Source organism: Suillus subalutaceus, assembly GCF_016647625.1.
Source record: "Suillus subalutaceus strain FC151 chromosome Unknown DFJ58scaffold_24, whole genome shotgun sequence".
NCBI lineage: Eukaryota > Fungi > Basidiomycota > Agaricomycetes > Boletales > Suillaceae > Suillus > Suillus subalutaceus.
Genome location: NW_024540273.1, coordinates 342094 through 360723, shown reverse-complemented (window position 1 = coordinate 360723; position 18630 = coordinate 342094). Strand labels below are relative to the sequence as shown.

The 18630-nt window shown below is 46.2% G+C and overlaps 4 protein-coding genes across 4 annotated transcripts; all 4 read right to left on the bottom strand.

The window, feature by feature from the left end:
- Positions 1-1213: 1213 nt before the first annotated feature.
- Positions 1214-1929, bottom strand: DFJ58DRAFT_839232 (uncharacterized protein; the record flags this gene model as incomplete). The annotated part of the gene is made up of 3 exons (XM_041392510.1): positions 1214-1300; positions 1363-1599; positions 1651-1929. The coding sequence occupies 3 exons, from the start codon at positions 1927-1929 to the stop codon at positions 1214-1216; spliced, it is 603 nt and encodes a 200-aa protein (XP_041246735.1).
- Positions 1930-9816: 7887 nt separating this feature from the next.
- DFJ58DRAFT_656555 (uncharacterized protein) lies at positions 9817-10595 on the bottom strand (the record flags this gene model as incomplete). Its single annotated transcript, XM_041381917.1, has 2 exons — positions 9817-10245; positions 10296-10595. 2 exons carry the CDS (start codon positions 10593-10595, stop codon positions 9817-9819), a joined length of 729 nt encoding a protein of 242 aa, XP_041246734.1.
- A 5125-nt stretch (positions 10596-15720) lies between these two features.
- On the bottom strand, positions 15721-16143 carry DFJ58DRAFT_656553 (uncharacterized protein; the record flags this gene model as incomplete). Its single annotated transcript, XM_041381916.1, has 1 exon — positions 15721-16143. A coding segment is annotated over one exon (423 nt), but the record flags the coding sequence as incomplete, so codon positions are not given.
- A 1238-nt stretch (positions 16144-17381) lies between these two features.
- Positions 17382-18189, bottom strand: DFJ58DRAFT_839229 (uncharacterized protein; the record flags this gene model as incomplete). Its single annotated transcript, XM_041392509.1, has 4 exons — positions 17382-17654; positions 17707-17904; positions 17969-18028; positions 18106-18189. The coding sequence occupies 4 exons, from the start codon at positions 18187-18189 to the stop codon at positions 17382-17384; spliced, it is 615 nt and encodes a 204-aa protein (XP_041246732.1).
- Between the last annotated feature and the right edge of the window lie 441 nt (positions 18190-18630).

The window sequence follows — 18630 nt, the reverse complement described above, 5'->3', positions numbered from 1 at the left end:
AGCACCCAGACACTCACCAGGCACAACTGTAAAGTGTGGTTGTGGTTTTGTGTGGGCTGCAGAGGCGATATTTTCAGAGATGACTCGAGGGGACGGAGAGCGCAATGTCGATGTCGATGATAGGGTACGGGAATGCGACAGCAGAGGAGCCGTAGGTGGAGGATGCACCAGGGTATTATTTGAACCACAGCATTGGAGAGATTGCCGCTGTGAGCCATCTGGGCTCATCGAAGGAGAGCAACTTTGAAGGTCATTTTCATGATGAGGGGAGCGAATGGAAAGTAGTTTAGCATTTCCAAGTCGTTGATGACGAGACAACGCCTCCTCTTGGAGACACTGTGTGAGGCTGGGTAAGATTTCCCCGAAAGATTGCCGGTGAATAGGGTATGCCTGAGGAAGTAAGTGCATGAGCTTCCCTGCCGAAATATTTTGAGCTATTAATACTTACATCTAGTCCCCATGTAGATACAACAGAATTCAGACACACATACGGTTCCCCAGGCTTTGGGAAAGATTGACGGTGAACTGGGACAGCCTGTTGTAGAAAAAGAATTAGCATGAGCTTCGATGCATTTGGAATAAAAGCTAACATCATGCTCATGCCGCAGTATCTGTCGGTACGGAGTATTGATTGCGCGAAGAAGATGATAACGAGTTTGGTGCTTCATAATAATGAGTAGAGTGTCTGAGTTGAGAGGTATTAATCTGTCATCGGAGGGAGTTGTTTCCTGAAGATTGCCATTTTATGTAAAGTTGATGGGTAGTGCACGTGTTGGACTAAAATGAACAATGAAACTTAGTGAAAGGCTTGACGATGAATGAGCCGGCTGAGCTATCTGTGTGCGTGTAGAACAAAGCAAATTAATAACAATGGTCTTTGAATTCACGAATTGACACAGGTCTAACTAAGGCCTCATTGTCTGATGCGTAGGGAGCAGAGGAGCACAACGGAAACCGGCTATATGTCTTGGTCGGCCAAGGTCTGGGTCATCGACAATCGACTTGTCGCAGTAGACCATATTCACTTTCTACTTAGTTTATTTTTACTGTGGGAAGCTTGGCCATGAGATTGTTAATGTACACTAGGCCCACACCTGTCGTTGACACAGGAAGCAAAGGAGCGCTTTGTGCTCCTTTTTGGCTTCCTCGCCTCGCCTCCATTTCTCGTGCAATCGCTTCTTCAAGGTGATTGCGTCAAGGCGTCATTTTCTCGCTATATCCACTGCACGCGCTTAGCACCAAGATGCACATTGTTATTGTATTGATTCTGCTCTGCGCCTGGTGGCTGTTGCTCGCCCCACTGAAGTTGCCAGCAAGGTCAGCAGCGTGCAAATGGAGATGATGGCAAGACCGGCAACATACCCAGTCTAACAGCCTGGCAACTAGATCACTCTTGTTCCCACTGCAATGTTCACACTTTGCATCGCAGAGGCTCGCCAAGATGGGTTTTGTGAAATGAAGGAGTGACACATCGCTGACTGTTGCTGTACCTTCCAGTAGAAGCCTAGCGGACTCGGTGTCTGTCCGTGGTATCTTCTTTGAAGGACGGGGTGGAATGAATGGCTTTGAGGGCACCTCTCCTGTTGCCTGATTGATTTTCTGTCGCACTGACTCAGCAATTATATAGAAATGCAAAAGATATGTATGCACCCAGTTCAGGAGAGTTTTGATGAGTGTCCTCTTCGTACTTGCCCTCCTGAGGTTTCTATCTTGACACAGATGGTAGAGGATAGGCTTAGTACACATGTCAAGGGCACCAAAGGTCCCTGTAGCGAGTGTTTCTACACCATTCCGCATGTCTTCATCCGATGGCCTTGCAGAACCTTTAGTTCCCTCTCCCAAAGCGGTTTCTCCGTCTTCCAAGTCCACATTCATCCGCCACGCCACTCGACAGTGATACCTGAGAATGCGTGGATATAGTATGTGCATGGACTTAACAACTGTGAAAGATATTGGATCCCAATAAGGGAGCCGAAGGAGTTCTGTCCAACGATTATCAACATTGAGGGTCCCATCGCCAAGGCTATCGTCTGTCTTGAATCCATGCAGATTAATCCAGCCAACGTTTACAAGTATTGGCTAGCCATATGCAGCGTGAGCAACTTCAAGATGGAAGAATACAATTGGCTGGATGAGGTGGTCACATCTGTGCCGGCTTAAGATTCAGCCATCAAGGTCGAGGCCGAGACCGAGGCCAAAGTGGATATCCATGCACCAATTGTGACAAGGATCTTGTCAGATGAACATGAGAGTGTAGCTGACCAGGCTCTAGTGTTACAGTCAAGTACACCCCTATTCATTTTCTTTCTCTTACATCATTGTATTACATCACGATCACATCTTGCCGTCGCTAGATGATCTATTCTTGATATCTTTGACTCGCCTTATCTCTGACTCGTCTTATCCATGACTCATCCTTATGACCTCATCGTACCGGCCCTAAAGCTGTTACCGTTCACTATATAAACTTGTCTTGTACTATGTAGTTCTTTACTTTAATCTTACTAGGTTTTACCTGGAACCTCCTTCGCTTAAGACCTCCAATCTTAAGTCGTATTGAATGTGATTCAAGTCGAGGACACTCTCCTTGTCTTGTCTTAGTGAAACCACTGAACTTCGGTATACGCCGAAGCCTTGAACCGACCTTGGCCAATCACTCTTATCAAGTAGCCATACGTCTGAACCATCCTAGTTTGTAACAAAAGATTAAAGTCTTCTACGAATACATCGCCATCACGCACTGTAGCCCAGAGAGAACAAACCCTGGTCATCACGACAGATATACCCCAGGTCCCTAGAAGCTGAAACAAGCTGACGTCATTAACACCAATTTTTGGCACTTTGAACTTAGGTGCTGTACCACCCATACCACCTTTGAACCCCCCAATGTCTTACACGAAACCCATCGAAATCAAGATCGGATCTCCCCCAGTCTTTGACGGGGATAGAGATAAATCCGAAGGATTCCTGATGTCGTGCATGTCCTACCTCGACATTAACGAGAAGATCTATGTTGACGACAAACAGAAAATCATTTTCGTGACCTCCTTCATGAACGAAGGGAACGCGCGCTACTGGAAGGAAGACTTCCTCAGACAAGCGCAAGACCCCAACAACAAAACTACTGCAGGCCTCGTCAAAGGATACGGTACATGGATTGAATTCCTTGCCGACTTCAAAAGCGTGTTTAGACCGCTTGATCCCTCAGGAACCGCGTTAGCCAAGCTTTGCAATCTGAAACAAGGAACCGAACTCCAAGATTATATTTCAGAATTCTTGATGCTCACATGAAGGGCAGGAATTCAAGGCGATGTCGCTAAGAAGCAATTCTTCTTAGACGGATTACATCCGGGACTGCTCGCCCGCCTCTATGGCACGGGAGACGTCTCCGACGACTTCGAAGTCGTCCTTACCACCTGCATCAATCTCGACAACTCACGCCTTCACTTGAACACCATCAGGGCATGCAACCAACCCCAGAAGAAGAAGAACTTCGGATCTAACCGATATGTACCATCTAAAGATCCCAATGCCATGGTGATCGATCGGCTTTCTGAAGAAGAACACGCAGAACATTTCCAAACCGGAAAATGTTTCACCTGCCACAAGACCAGACATCTTTTTAAGAAATGTCCTGAGAAGAAGAAAGGGAAAACCCCGATACGCCGCAAAGAAGTAGAAGATAGTGACAAAGAAGAAGAAGAAGCAGAAGTCCGTCGTCTTAACGAGGATGTTTGATATGGGAGACTGGATCAACATCAGTATCTCTCAATGTACCCATAAGACTTGTACAAAAAGTCAGTGAACGAAAAGAACTTCGGGTTCCCCTTTCCCTAATTTCGAAAACACGCCTGAAAACCGTTGAAACCACTGCAGTAATCGAATCCGGAGCAGCCGGAACCTTTATCTCAGAAGATTTCATCAAGAAGCACAAGATCCGAACCCACGCCCTTAGTAAACCCTTCAGGGTCACTACCGCCGATGGAAGCTATTCCAAAAGCGGAGGTATACGCCAATACTGCGTCCTTACCATCAAAATTGACGAACGGACCATGATCAGAAAGTTCAACGTCACACGCCTTGGTAGAAGGGATCAAATTCTCCTTGGAATTCCCTGGATACGGGCTATGAACCCAGTTATTGATTGGGCAACCGAAACCCTTATCCTTTTTCGAACGGAGAAGAGTAACCAAGTTGAAGAAGAAGTCGACAAAGAAAGGAAGAGGAACGACCTTCCACTTCTATTTCGACAAGAATCCATCGACCAGACTTGGAAGCAATCCAAACTTAGGAAAGCACCGATTATCGAAACCCCTGTCGTTTATCCAAAAGCGACTATCGAAGAAATCATTGACGAAGAAGCACCACCTGTCCTTCCTACCCTTGACCCGATTCCCAATCTACTCCCCATCCCTGATGAAGACGACGAAACCTTTGACACCAAGGAAGACGTCTGGACACAAGAGAACTTTGCCGCACCAGTGCGAGAAGTCTCTATGTACAATCTAGACGATGATGAATTCCTGGTAGAATATTCCCTTGACGCATCTGAACTCCGGGTAATTTCAAATACTACCATGGATACGCCATTAACCCTAGATGGGACCAGTCGCTCGGAACAGAAACCCACGGTTAAACCTCTACTACGGCCCACGGAATACACGAAAGTTAGTAACAAAGCTCAGCAATTCGCTCTAGCTGCGGGCTTAGAACAGAAGAAGAAAACTTTCGAAGAACTCGTACCCTCCTATCTACACGACTTCACCGACATCTTCACCAAAGACGGTCTTAACTGACTACCTCCTGAACAACCCGGTATTGACCACCGTATCGAAACGAAACCCGGATTCATCCCCAAAACATCGAAAATCTATCCCCTCTCTATCGCTGAACATACCGCTGTCAAAGCATTTATTGATGAAAACGTAAAGAAAGGCTTTATCTCGGAATCTAAGTCACCGCAAGCCAGCGGGTTCTTCTTTGTAGGAAAGAAAAGCGGAGATCTTCGGCCCTGCCAAGATTATCGGTATATCAATGATTGGACAATCAAGAATGCCTATCCCTTGCCACTTCCCTTATCCCTTGTCGCACGGTTGCACAGAGCGAAGTATTTCACCAAGATGGACGTGCGATCCGGTTATAACAACATCCGCATTCACCCTGATGATAGATGGAAAGCTGCGTTCACCACGGAATTTGGACTCTATGAACTGAACATCATGTTTTTCGGACTTTGCAATTCTCCGGCCACGTTCCAAGCCTACATGAACCGCACGTTCCAACAAGAAATTAACAAAGGATGGCTTGTGATCTATATGGATGATATCCTCATCTTTTCAGATAATCTTGATGAACACCATGCCCATACCCGTCGCATTTTGACAAAGATCTGTGAAGAACGACTCTTTTTGAAACCGGAAAACTGTACCTTTGATGCGCAGGAGGTCGAATATCTCGGTATGATTATTCGCCCAGGATGCGTTGCTATGGATGCTGCCAAAACCGATGGAATCCGCGATTGGCCAACCCCATCTACTGTTAAAGAAACCAGATCGTTCCTTGGATTCTGTAACTTCTACCGAAACTTTATCCCTCATTATTCCGATATCACACGACCTCTTATCGATCTTACAAAGAAAGATAATGTCTTCCTTTGGTCCACACCTTGTCAAGACGCATTCACGACACTTAAGTAGTGTTTCCTAAAGCAACCAGTCCTCCGTAACCCTGATCCATCACGACAATTTGCGGTAGCAACTGATGCATCCCTTGTTGCAACCGGTGCTGTTTTATTGCAGACTGATGAAAACGGCGTGTATCACCCCTGCGGATATCTGTCCCAATCTTTGAACCTGGCAGAACGTAATTATCAGATCTTTGATTGGGAACTCCTTGCCACTATCCGCGCACTCCAAGAATGGCGTCATTATTTGGAAGGAAATCCACATCCAGTTGTTATATTCACCAATCATAAGAACCTCCTCTATTTCCGAACCGCGCAGAAATTAACCCGTCGTCAAGCAAGATGGCAACTCCTTCTTTCATGTTACGATATCGAACTCCATCATGTGCCAGGAACCAAACTCGCCGCACCAGATGCCTTATCTCGACGACCTGATCATGCACCAGATACCATCGATAATGAAGATATGACACTCCTCCCTGACTCCATGTTCGTCTGCCTTCTCAATCAAGAGCTTATGACCACTCTTGCAAACCCTGACCCCGCTGATACCGACCCAATCTTTCAAGCCGCCCCTGACGCCTTAAACAGACTTTGTCTTCCTCCCATAAAATCAGCTCTCTCCGATTGGACGATTAAGGATGACGTCTTATTCTATAAAGATCGCGCCTACGTCCGACCAGCCGGACACCGCTCTATTTTAGAACGAACCCATGATCATGCCATCACCAGACATCCCGGCCGCTTTAAAACTGAAGAACTGGTTAAACGTGACTTTTGGTGGCCATCGATGGGAACTTATATCCGGAAATACGTTGAAGGTTGCGCCCTTTGCCAGCAAATGAAATCTGATACCCACCCTACGACTCCTCCGCTGACTCCTATCCCTTCTTTGGTCTCCACCCCATTTTCCCAAGTCTCCGTCGACCTCATCACTGATTTACCGCCTTGCAATGGCTTCGATTCCATCATGGTCATGGTAGACCATGGTCTTATGAAGGGGGTAATTCTCATCCCTTGTACAAAAACCATCACCTCAGAAGGCGTAGCAAAGAAGTTTTTCAAATATGTCTATCGCCGCTTCGGACTCCATGAGAAGGTGATCTCAGATCGAGGACCACAATTCATATCCAAATTCTCTAAAGCCCTTGCAAAACTTTTGAAATACGACATCGCCGCTTCCACTGCTTATCATCCACAAACAGACGGTCAAACCGAACGTTTGAATCAAGAACTAGAAACCTATCTCCGAATCTATTGCTGCAATAACCCAGAAGAATGGGTTGAACATATCCCCATGTCTGAATTCGTCCACAACCACCGCAAACACGACTCTCGCAACGCATCCCCATTCTTCCTTATGATGGGATACGAGCCACGGGCTCTCCCTCATGTACTCCCAGATTCTACTGTACCAGCCGCAGAAGAACGACTCCGCCTCCTTCAAAAGATATGTGAAGAAGCAATCTCTTGTCATAACCTGGCAATGCAATGAATGGCCGCACGATCGTACGGGAAGAAATACCAACCATGGAAAGTTGGAGATAAGGTTTGGCTATCGGGGAAGAATCTCATCACGCAATTACCATCACGAAAACTCGCCCCAAAACAATACGGACCCTTTACCGTGAAAGCCGTACTCTCCCCCATCACATTCACACTCCAACTCCCAGAACAATGGAAGGTTCACCCCACGTTCCATGCTTCCGAGCTATCATCCTATCATGAAACCGAAATCCACGGTCCTAACTTTTCTGATCCCCCACCCCATATCATCAATAACGAAGAAGAATACAAAGTCGAAGCAATCTTATCACATAAAGGCACAGGTAAACGTAGATGCAATCTCGTATCCTGGAAAGGATATTCATCCGCCAGTAACGAATGGATTCCCACAGAGAACCTCGGCAATGCCTCCGCAATCCTCGCTGCTTATAAGAAAGCTCACCAGTTATAAGAATCGTCACGAAAAGATGTCTTTCTCTGAACTTCGCACTCTCCAAATCTGTCTCCTGCAACTCCAAACTCTCGTCAAAACCCTCGATAATATGTCTGCTAGTCTTACTACTTCTCCCTCCACGATGTCCATCACATTGACCGAAACCACTGAATCCCCAAACTACTTCTCCATTCTCGACGACATTGAAACCAATACGTTGTTTGAGTCCGCTCTCCTCTCTGAACAATACGCTATTGAGATAGACTGCCTCCTCGCTGAACAAGGAGCTCTCTCTAGCACGCTCCTCATCAACATCATTCGTGCCGCCAATCTTGTTAAACGTACTGCAGGACTTCTTAATGATGAGCGTCTTCAGACCATCTTCCGTCATCTTCATATACGCATTCGCAATTCTGCGATACGTCTCATGCCTACCTCTACCAAAGAAGTCGTTAGAGAGGCAATCCATATTGTCACTGAACGAATTGCAACAAATCCAATCACTAGACCCCCATCCCCACATATCGCAATTCCCGTTCCACCTCCGGTTGAGATATCAACTCCCGTTGAGCATACGCCTAATGTTATCGTTCCTCCTGCTGTACTGATCGTACCAATTGCTTTTACGTCTGCCCCGGCGGCAACAACCCCTTGTATACGTCCCACCCATCGACGACCCTCCAAGCGAGAGATCTCCGTCTCCCCTCCTTCTCACAACCGCACTTTACCTTCCAAGACACCGTCCCCACCTCCGCAATCATCCTCCGTCACCGTCGTGAAAACCGAACCCCATGATAACTTTAAGTGTTGCAACTGTGATGAAATCGGTCATCGTCACAAGAACTGCCCTACATACTTCTGCCGTGTATGTCGTAATCTCACGCCAGGGCATCTTTCGGTCTTTTGCAGAGACCTTAAAGGAGAGAAACCTATCCTGTTAGTATGGATGGACGCAGGTTTCTATGAGGCCCTCTCTAGATGGGAGGCTGACAAAGATGCTGCTATGGAACAAATCTCGATTGAAGAAGACGAGAGGTTGTTCGTTCAATGCGCAGGTGATCGTGATAACTATGACGCTTACGATAACTTTGATTGTTGAAATCGGTGACTTCAACGATAACAACGGGGTAATGTTACAGTCAAGTACGCCCCTATTCATTTTCTTTCTCTTACATCATTGTATTACATCACGATCACATCTTGCCATCGCTAGATGATCTATTCTTGATATCTTTGACTCGCCTTATCTCTGACTCGTCTTATCCATGACTCATCCTTATGACCTCATCGTACCGGCCCTAAAGCTGTTACCGTTCACTATATAAACTTGTCTTGTACTATGTAGTTCTTTACTTTAATCTTACTAGGTTTTACCTGGAACCTCCTTCGCTTAAGACCTCCAATCTTAAGTCGTATTGAATGTGATTCAAGTCGAGGACACTCTCCTTGTCTTGTCTTAGTGAAACCACTGAACTTCGGTATACGCCGAAGCCTTGAACCGACCTTGGCCAATCACTCTTATCAAGTAGCCATACGTCTGAACCATCCTAGTTCGTAACATCTAGAGAATGATGGCTGTAACAGTAACAGCACTAGTGACCTGGAGAATGCGGACACCAAGTGGGCTAACTGGTAGTTGGAGAATTTAGGGTCATGTGATTGTTAATATTCAGGCATCTGAGCCCTCAAATTTTTGCACTAGCGCGCATTCACAGTCGCAATAAAACATCCACCACGACGGGCATAAGTGCAGTGATCTTCTGGTTGTAGTTGGACGGGTGGATGAGCACTCCCGCAGCGTTGTGAACGTCAGGAACAATGACTAGTACGTCTTCAATTTTATAGAGCTCAATGGCAGACTGATAAAGGCCTTGGGGGTCCAGCATATTTTTCAGCGTCTAGTCCATGGTGCCTGTCGCATGTTGCAAGGCATTCACCCACCAAACTGTGAGTTAGAACTTAGTTCTACTGTCCACTGAATAATTTAGACCTGTATGAAGTTCGTGCATTCGGTTGAGGTAGACCATCCAACCATATATGCGTAAATTGATATATTCTACAATGACATGATTCACTGCAGAGCTTCGAGTTTTATGTGTAGTGTCGACGACAACTTGGCTCGCCGTTTGGCCTCTGTGCAGCCCTATATAGCATGAAGCCATGAATGTTAAAGTTGCATGGAGAGAGCAGAAACTTACAGCTGAATGCCAGGAACATGCGTGAAGGCGTACACCTCAGCCTCGCACCTGTCAAGTTCCTCCCAGTCGTAATGATTGAGACTATCATACCATTCAGTACGGTAAGCATTACGAGGAAGTCTACGGACAGCCCTCTGTGGCTGACCCATGGACATGGTCTCAAATCGCATTCGAGCATTGTTTCCCTGTGAACCAGTCCCTACAGGGCCCCAACGGTTGTGACAATACATCGCATCGAATATACGTAGCCAAGCAGTCACCTCCAGACTGCGCCAGTGCCTTCCAAGTATGCGGTATTGAGGGACATTATTCTCATTGGCGGTCTTGTCACTGCTCATCCCGTCAGGGCCAATTCTCATGAGCATCGTGATATGTGGTTGTAGGTCAGAAACTGCATGGGCGATGTCCAAACGCCTGTGATACAACTGCAAACACATTGGAGGCAATAATTAATTATCATGCGATGAATACATACCAAACATTTGCGTTCCTTTCTCCAGTGCTCTTTTTGACGTGCACTTGATGTGACATTATCGAGCCCTGCCTGCTTAAAGGAATGCTTCAATGATCTTAAATGTGTGGAAAATGCAGCCTGGACGGAATTGATATTGAAACTGGGATAGTGTGCGACAAAATCATGCGCGAATACTTTTGTGGCAGAAATATTCCATTTGGACCTCAGCGTGCCCAGGATTTCAATCGTGAAGTTCTCCACAGTACAGCAAGCACCACGGCGAGGGTCGAAGTCAGCGAGCGGAGCCTCGTATGGAAGCATTACACCTGTAAAGAGTGCATCATCACCAGTTCGATTCATCAGAATGCGAGTGTGGTCATGTATAAGTTCCTGTAGCCCATTTAGCCACTCAATACCATTCACTGCATGAAATACTGACATAAAATCTATTTAACCTTTGCAATCTATGCTTCACGGGCCCGGTTTTCTTAAACGGCCGCGGAGCTGAATTCTCTTCGGTATCAGCGTCATTGGCAGTGTCATCAAGAATCTCATCGCGAGATGAACTGTGGCGAGACTCCACAACAGTCCTGAGGTCAGTGATTTGAGTTTCTATGCGACCAAGTCGGGTGTTCACTGTATCTAGATCATCCTTGGATGCTGGAATGAACTGGTGGACATTAATCCTGGGTCAATTATCAAAGTAAGTAACTGAACGTACTGTACGCTCCCTGCGTGACGAATCCCGAGAAGAACGCCCAGTTCCACGTGGCTCAATGTCCATCTGGGGTATCTCGGAACGAATATTGTCATTTCTATCTGTGTTGCTAGGCTTGTTGTCACTTTGCGTCAATTGGAGTTGTCGTTGTGAACGGATACGGTCGTCAGCGACTGTGGGTGAATTCTGATCAGCGGGAGGGTCAGTGTCACCTGTAACGGGCAGCTGATCTGATAGGACTGTGCCGTCAGTTTCATCATCGGTTTTTGTAGAATCAGATTCAGGGGCCAATGGCTCTGTGCCAGTGACGCGACCTGCAGACACAATTTGAACCTGGGGTGCGAATGTCACAGACTGGCGTTCATGCTGAGTCTACTAAAACAGTCAACCACCACCAAGTGCATCAAAATACTGACTCGCTGGTTGTGTGCCATGTGAGAGTGTATCAGAATGGGATGAAGAACCGCTGGGTGCCGGAAATCCACTGCTAAAGAATTGCCTGGCATAAATGTTCCTGAAAATTCGAGAGACAGTGTGGCTAGGACCACTGCTAGTGGAAAGAGCTGTAGATGGGACCTACACAAAATTTAATGGATATCTCCTAAGCTAAAGTACCCTTCTTACATCGCTGTCGTTGGCGCCCCTATGTCTCTTCTTGAGGTGACTCGGACCCTGTTCCAGTTGCTTACCCTTTGCACCACTTCACTTTAATCATGCAGGTTAGTGATAGTATACATCGGGTTATGCTACTCAGCAACATACAGAGGATTCCGCAACCACCAAACTATTGGCATCCGATTCATTCCGACTGATCACACGTTCCTGCAACAAACCAATTGTAAATCACCAACATGATACATAGCCAGGTGAGCAGCGAAATCGCACCTTGTCTTCTGAGTCATCCTCAGAGGTATCTCCGCGCTCGCGATGTCGCTTACCAAGTATCCGTGAATTTTGGTCAGTTTGCAAGGAAGCGTTCATATCCACATCTTTGTCGGCAATCGTGTTGGATGATACCATGATCCCAAGACCAGTCTACTGCACGGGTATATTTCAATTTCCCATCCTCGATAGCCACAATAAATACTAGTTATACAGCGTGGCAGTGCGGTACGCATCCTTTGTTTGTTTTTTTATGCATTGTGATCATCAAAACGTGCTGTGACTGGTGTCTGCACAATGCATCATTAGTGAACACATGAGCGCTTGATATGGTGGCCATGAGAACAAACATTTCACAGAACTTTCGAAATGGTGGCAGCTACCGGAACGAGATGGTTGATTATCCGAAGAAAATAGATATCCTTTACTGAGAGGGGGGGGGGGGGGCGAAAAGGAGAGTGGAAATGATGACAGCCCAGAAACATAGATCTGCTGTTTATTTTAGGTTTTTAAGAGACGTTGTGATACTCTTAGAGACGTGGTGGCCGTGGCTTCTTTGGCCAATATTTCATGTGTCGTCACGCCACTGGTCCCTAAATCGGAAGCCAGTCAGGCGTAGTCGCATCACACATACAGTACAGAAACTTACATGAACTCTGTGATCCTGCTCATAGTGTAGCACATTGCAACCATCGTTTTCATATTGAGAGCCTGAAGAGACTAACATAGTGGGCTTGATAAGGCCCACAACCACGGTTTCTTGGTGGCCATTCCCTCGGAAATTAATCATATCCCTAATCATCACAAAAAATATGATACCTCATGTTCAGCAGATTTTGATGGAAGTTAGAAGGGACCCCAAGTTTGGGGATGTGATTGCGAATACAAAGGGCGAAGCCACTACCCTTTGATAAGTCACATCAAAGGCCCATCTACGGACGACTCACCATTATTCCTTAACATTAGACATCAGTTGGTACATCTCCTGTTCAAGACAGGCTTCTGCCGCATTTTAATCCAAGTTAGAAGGGCCCGCATTAAAGGAAACTTCAAGTTTGGGGATTTGACTGCACAGTACAAAGGGCAAAACCACTACCCTCTGATAAGTCACATTACAGGCTGATCTACAGAAAACGACTCACCGTTTTTTCTTTAGCATTAGAAATTGGTCGGTAGATAGTGGTGCATCTGTTCCCATTTGAGATAGGCTCCAGGGGAAACACGAGATCTGCAGGCTCACTTCCGATGTATAAAACTTTCAAAGTGATGTGTGAGCTCACGAATTAAGCCAACATGGTTGAGCCAAAAAGATGCGTGTGTTGCAGAGCATGCAAGGTCAGTCATTTAAAATTTTATTTGATGTCCATGCCTCAGCTTGGCCCACCTCAAAAGTCGGGTCCGAGTTCAACAAGCAAAAATGAGTTGTACCGGGGCAGTTAAGCAGAGACGACCGAAAATAAGTGGTGACAGGTGTAAACAAATGTTAAGAGCATGGTTGCAGCACTGGGGCCGTAAGTATGCGAAAATTTAAGTGGTGGACGTGAGGACTATGGGTACTCACAAGCGCAGGTTCCATTGTGAGCTGGGGTAAGCAGATGAACAACACATTAGTTTGAAAGTGATGATAATAAAGAAACAATGCTCACCCACCGCACAGGAAAACAAGTGGCGGGCTGGCATCAAGCAAAGTAGTTACAGGCGTGGCGGCAGGCGCAACAAGCACTGCAAGCGACACAGCTACTGCTGAGACAATGCAGAGAGTCTTGTGAAAGTCCTGCAGAGGAACCAGACGGCGAATCAAAATTTTCCCTACAAATGAGTGTTAGAAACAAAAATCAGGTACAAGTTAGTGAAGCATGGATGAGTGGGCGAGGCAAGCACTCCGAGCAATCTGAGATGGTAAGGTTAATCAATGATTGAATGCAGTCTTGCAGCCTCATTCGCGAGTGCTCATACAGCAGTGAATGGGTCGAACTGCAGAATTCTTCACCCAAGGGCTCATATACTACAAGCGGGTGATATGTTGAGTAGCATTGTCGGCCGTCATGACCGAGTGACGATCGAGTGCGACATAGAGAAACCTCTCGTTCTTAAACCTGGACTTTGTTTGGTCCAGGAATACAGGTCATACTATGATACAGCATGGCATGACTCGTCTCTACTTAAATTGCGTGATCTGTGTGATGCTAGTAAATATGCTTCAGAGTCTGCCTGGATCAACACAACTTTTGACTTACCTGAAACCTTCAGGCGTCCCTTGTACGTGCTTATCGTCTTCTGAGTGACCCAATGAGGTTCTCTGTTTGCGCCAAGCCAGAGGCGATGGGTTGGAAGGAGAGGGTGAACCTGATTCTCTTGAGCATTCTCCCAGCCTTGCTGGGCACTCCATATCCATATTTGGTAGATACTTGGCGTGGAAAGTGACTGATGAATGTAGAGGTCTCCACACTCAAGCGGCTGACATGGTGGGGGAGAAGGTAGAGGCTCACAACCGTGAGAATAAAACCAATGCATGTATTGATTGAGACCACAAATTTTATGCTGGATACGATGGACGCTATACGCGGTGTTAGAAGGGGTCACACTGCTCGAACACAATGCCTGATTGGAGGCGCTGGTCATCAATTGAGGATGACTGAGAACTGAAACATTGACTGGAGTGAACAACAGAGCACAATGAATGAGCGGAAGTTCACTGGGCACACACGGCTCTGATGATGGCTGGGCTGGAGAGGCGAGATTGTCAGAAGTCATCGGTAGGATTTGAGAGTGTGACATCAATGATAGGGCACTGCCAGTGAGATGCGATGCTGGGGAGGTGAGAGTTTGGGGGTGTACTAGGGAATCATTCAGACCAGAAAATTGGGGAGATTTAGCCTGAGGTGCATTCGGAGTTGCCAAAGGAGGGAGGCTTCGGGTGTTGCCTGGCATGGGACATTCAGAACACACGGAATAATGTTGAGGTTGTGGACCATGGGACCATCGGCGACGAAGCAGCACCTGTTCCTGGAGAAACTGCTTGAGTGTAGGTATCATTTCATTAAAAGACTCCCGATGAGGAGGGAAGACCTGTGAAGATCAGTGCATGTTTCTCCACTAGAATAAAATACTAACATCTGATTCCTGTTTCGATATACCAGAAGTGAAATATGTGTGCAGTTTTCCAGGCTTTGGGAAAGAGTGGCGGTGAACTGCTATCGGCTATTGGAGGCATTAGCACAATACAATTATAATATATCTACGATTTAAAGCTTACATTGTGCTCACGCCAAAGTACTTGTCGGTATGGGGCATTGATTGGACGGTGAAGTAGAACACGACGGGTATTGGCCTGTGTTTGGTTTTTCATGATAATGAGCTACTTAAGCTGAGGAGGTATCAAAATTTCGTCACTTAGCATGGCATATGACTTACCATGTTATAGTCCGTATGAGATATGTTAGGCGAAGACACAATGAGTGAATGGCTTGATGACAAGTATCAGTGTAAACGCAACTTGTACAGTGGTTAATGTTGTGGCCCTGGGAGTGCACGGACTGAGGAAATTGACGGTCCAGAAGTTTGACTTTTGTCAGTGTCTCTAAGTAGGTACATATATGATCTATGTAAGCATTGCCATTTGCCATTCATCATTGGGAGAAATTGAAGAGTGGTTTACATGTAGTACAAAGAATCGCAGATGAAAAAATGAAGTATGGGCATATTTTATTATCCCACATAGACGGGTGATGAATATGGTAGGAATGAGAGTTATGGCTTATTCCGTCGCTATGAAGACAATCTCACTCGGGAATCTTACTGGAATCAGTTCATCGCGGCCTCAAGTGATTGCACGAGAACAATCAATCACAGTACTGGAGATCCCCCATCAATATGATATAGGTTTGGTCTTACTTGAACATACCGTTGAATAGCGAGCTGTGCAAGGCGTTGCACCCTTCCATTCCGGAGGCCTGTTACCTGCCTCATTTGACCGACTCTCATTGTGAGAATCCCACCCCTCCACTCAAGGTCAGGAAATGAGGCTTCAAGGCTATCATTGATGGGTAATGTTGCCGCAAACTGGAAGAAGACAAGGAATGTCTCTCCATGCTGAAGGCCCGTCACGTTGACGCTAACATAGCAAGAATAGATCTGGTGCTGTGAACCAAGGATGGCTTCTACTGAGGGAAAGCGAGGATTGCGGGCAGACTCCTTGCTTGGAATAATGGTGCAGACAGATGTGGTGCAGGATCTAGTCCCCGTCATAGGGAAGTAAATAGCCTTTAAAAAGATGGCCCTCTGCTAACAACCCCAGTTCAGCTACAAAGACAGTGTACATAGAAACGCTACGCACAGTTCCAATGTCGGGGATAACACAGTAGAACTCCGGGGGAGTTATCTGCATTGCGGCCATTGTGGGAGTGATCTGCATTGTGGCCATTGTGGGAGTGATCAGGAGCATTAGTAGTATAAGTGCTGATAGGAACAATGTCAGTAGGAACACAACGAATTGATGATGCGTTTTAATACCTGTGTGCCTGCTCGAGGTTTGATAGTTATATTGCATCAACATAAGATTGAGGAAGTCATACAAAGGGCGAAGCTACTGGCAACTGATGTACCCTTTCCTGAAATCACATTTGGGCTCGTTCATGGAAGGCGAGAATGGAAAACAACTTACCACTTTCATGATCTTCTTGATACACACCATAGTGCTGTCAAATTTCCATTGACAATTGGTCAGTTCATATATACACTTTTGGGGTAAAAAAAACATGAGGCCAATCCCGAGGACCACCACAATTTTGAGGTGCAGTCATGGTTCATCGAATAGTCTGTGGGGCCATATTGAGTTAGTTACTGCATGTGGCTATCCGGAGGTATTCGATCAAACTTATCACAGTGGCTGGAACGTGCATATCTGTGGCTCATTGGTATCACTCGCTGTTCACCATAAAAACATTGAAAGGGGCTCACTACCATGTAGAACATTCTGGGAGTCCACCAGAATCCAAATTGAGTGGCAAGGTTAGCCGCGAAGTCTGCAGTGGCATAGCTCTGAGTGGTTCATTCCGCCTATCGAGCAAATCAGCAACACAAATTGACAAAGCCCCGACTGCAGCATACCGTTAATAGACACAATGGTGTAATGTGAACTGTGAGTGAACAGAGCTGGCAGATTGAGGTCCGTGATATTGAAAATCCAGCTTGTTCCTGCCCGGTTGCAACTGAATTGAGTCAACCCGGCTGACTGTAGGCACTTCGATCATCCCGTTGGGCGTGCTCAACACCAGTGCAGCGTGCTCTTCAACGCATCGAAGTAAGTGAATGTCGTAGGCTGAATGAGACATCAACTTGTCCATGAGTTACCAGTATGTGTCAGGCTGCTCTGCTGGCCATTTTTGCATCCGAGACAGATGCTCTAGACTCATGTTGTAGTCAAATGGAATCGTAATGGAATTGGCTGGACAGCCACAGCAAAGTTCGATTTCCAATCACTCAAGCTTACATAATGAGATAAGCATTTACAGAATCAGCAGCACCAAGAACGCCAACGTGTATAGTACGGTTCCACCAGCTCCCATGCACCGCAGAACTTCACGCTCCTCTATACCTCGTTGACTAAGGTATGCACTTATGAAAACTTTGACTCCTGATTCCACAGCAAAAACAAGATGGTCGGTCAGTTGAAGAAGATGACTATCTTTTACTGAGAAAGCAACCATGAAGATAATAATGGCTAATGCAATCTTCTGGGCGATACCTGTGATGACAGCCTGAAGATGTACCCTAAGGACCTGCCGTTTGTGTCAGAGACAGCCACACCACACACAAAGCACGGATACTTACAGCTAGAGGTCCAGTCACATTGTCTGTTTCGTCTGGGAGTGCTTCGCTACCACTGTCGTCATGTTGAGAAAAGACTGAGTACATGGACATGGTGCATTCCAGGAGTGCAGGATATCCACTTTTCGGCCATAAAATGGAACCCAGTTGGTCCTGTCGCTTCGTTGTGAGTATACTGACATGGGGCCTCGTTGGAGCAATCTAAAGCAAGAATAGATCCGAATGTCAGAGGCAGTCGCATCATACACATAGTACAAACACTTACATCAGTTGCATGATCCACTTCATCATAGAGTGCATCACTAGAGGAAACTACTGGAGTAATCTAAGGCAAGAGTGGATCTGAACTGTGACGTTAGAGGGAATCACATAGTAATGCATAATACAGATACTAGTACTTACATCGGTTGTGCGTTCCACTCCGTTTTGGAGTGTATTGTGACTACTGGCACTGTTCTCATGTTCGGAGGAGACTGAGAAGGACATAAAAAGGATATCCACTTGTTGTGGGCTTGATAATTATGTTCTATCGGCCATTCAGACTCATTAAATAGGGAGCGAACGAACAGTCTGATCCTCGGCAGACTATCATCCACAGCCATCGCAATGTCCTCGTGTTTGCGGCATTCCGATTCAAATTAGATATCTAGCCGACATATTCCAGAGGACAGGGACTGAGTTCAAGGAGATTTTAGGTTTGTTAACAAAGACAATGTATTTGCTATGCCGGGACTGTCTGTAAGTCACATCGAACTCGAGGCAGTTGTACAAAGGGCGAAGCCATATGTGCCCTTTCCTGAAGTCACATGGTCCGTTTGTGGAAATTCCTGTCCAAGAATTTGGGGGTAAATCAGAACATGAGGTCTCAAGATCTGGTTACATTCAGGACGGTGATCTGAACGATTACAATTCAGCATCGGCGAGGAA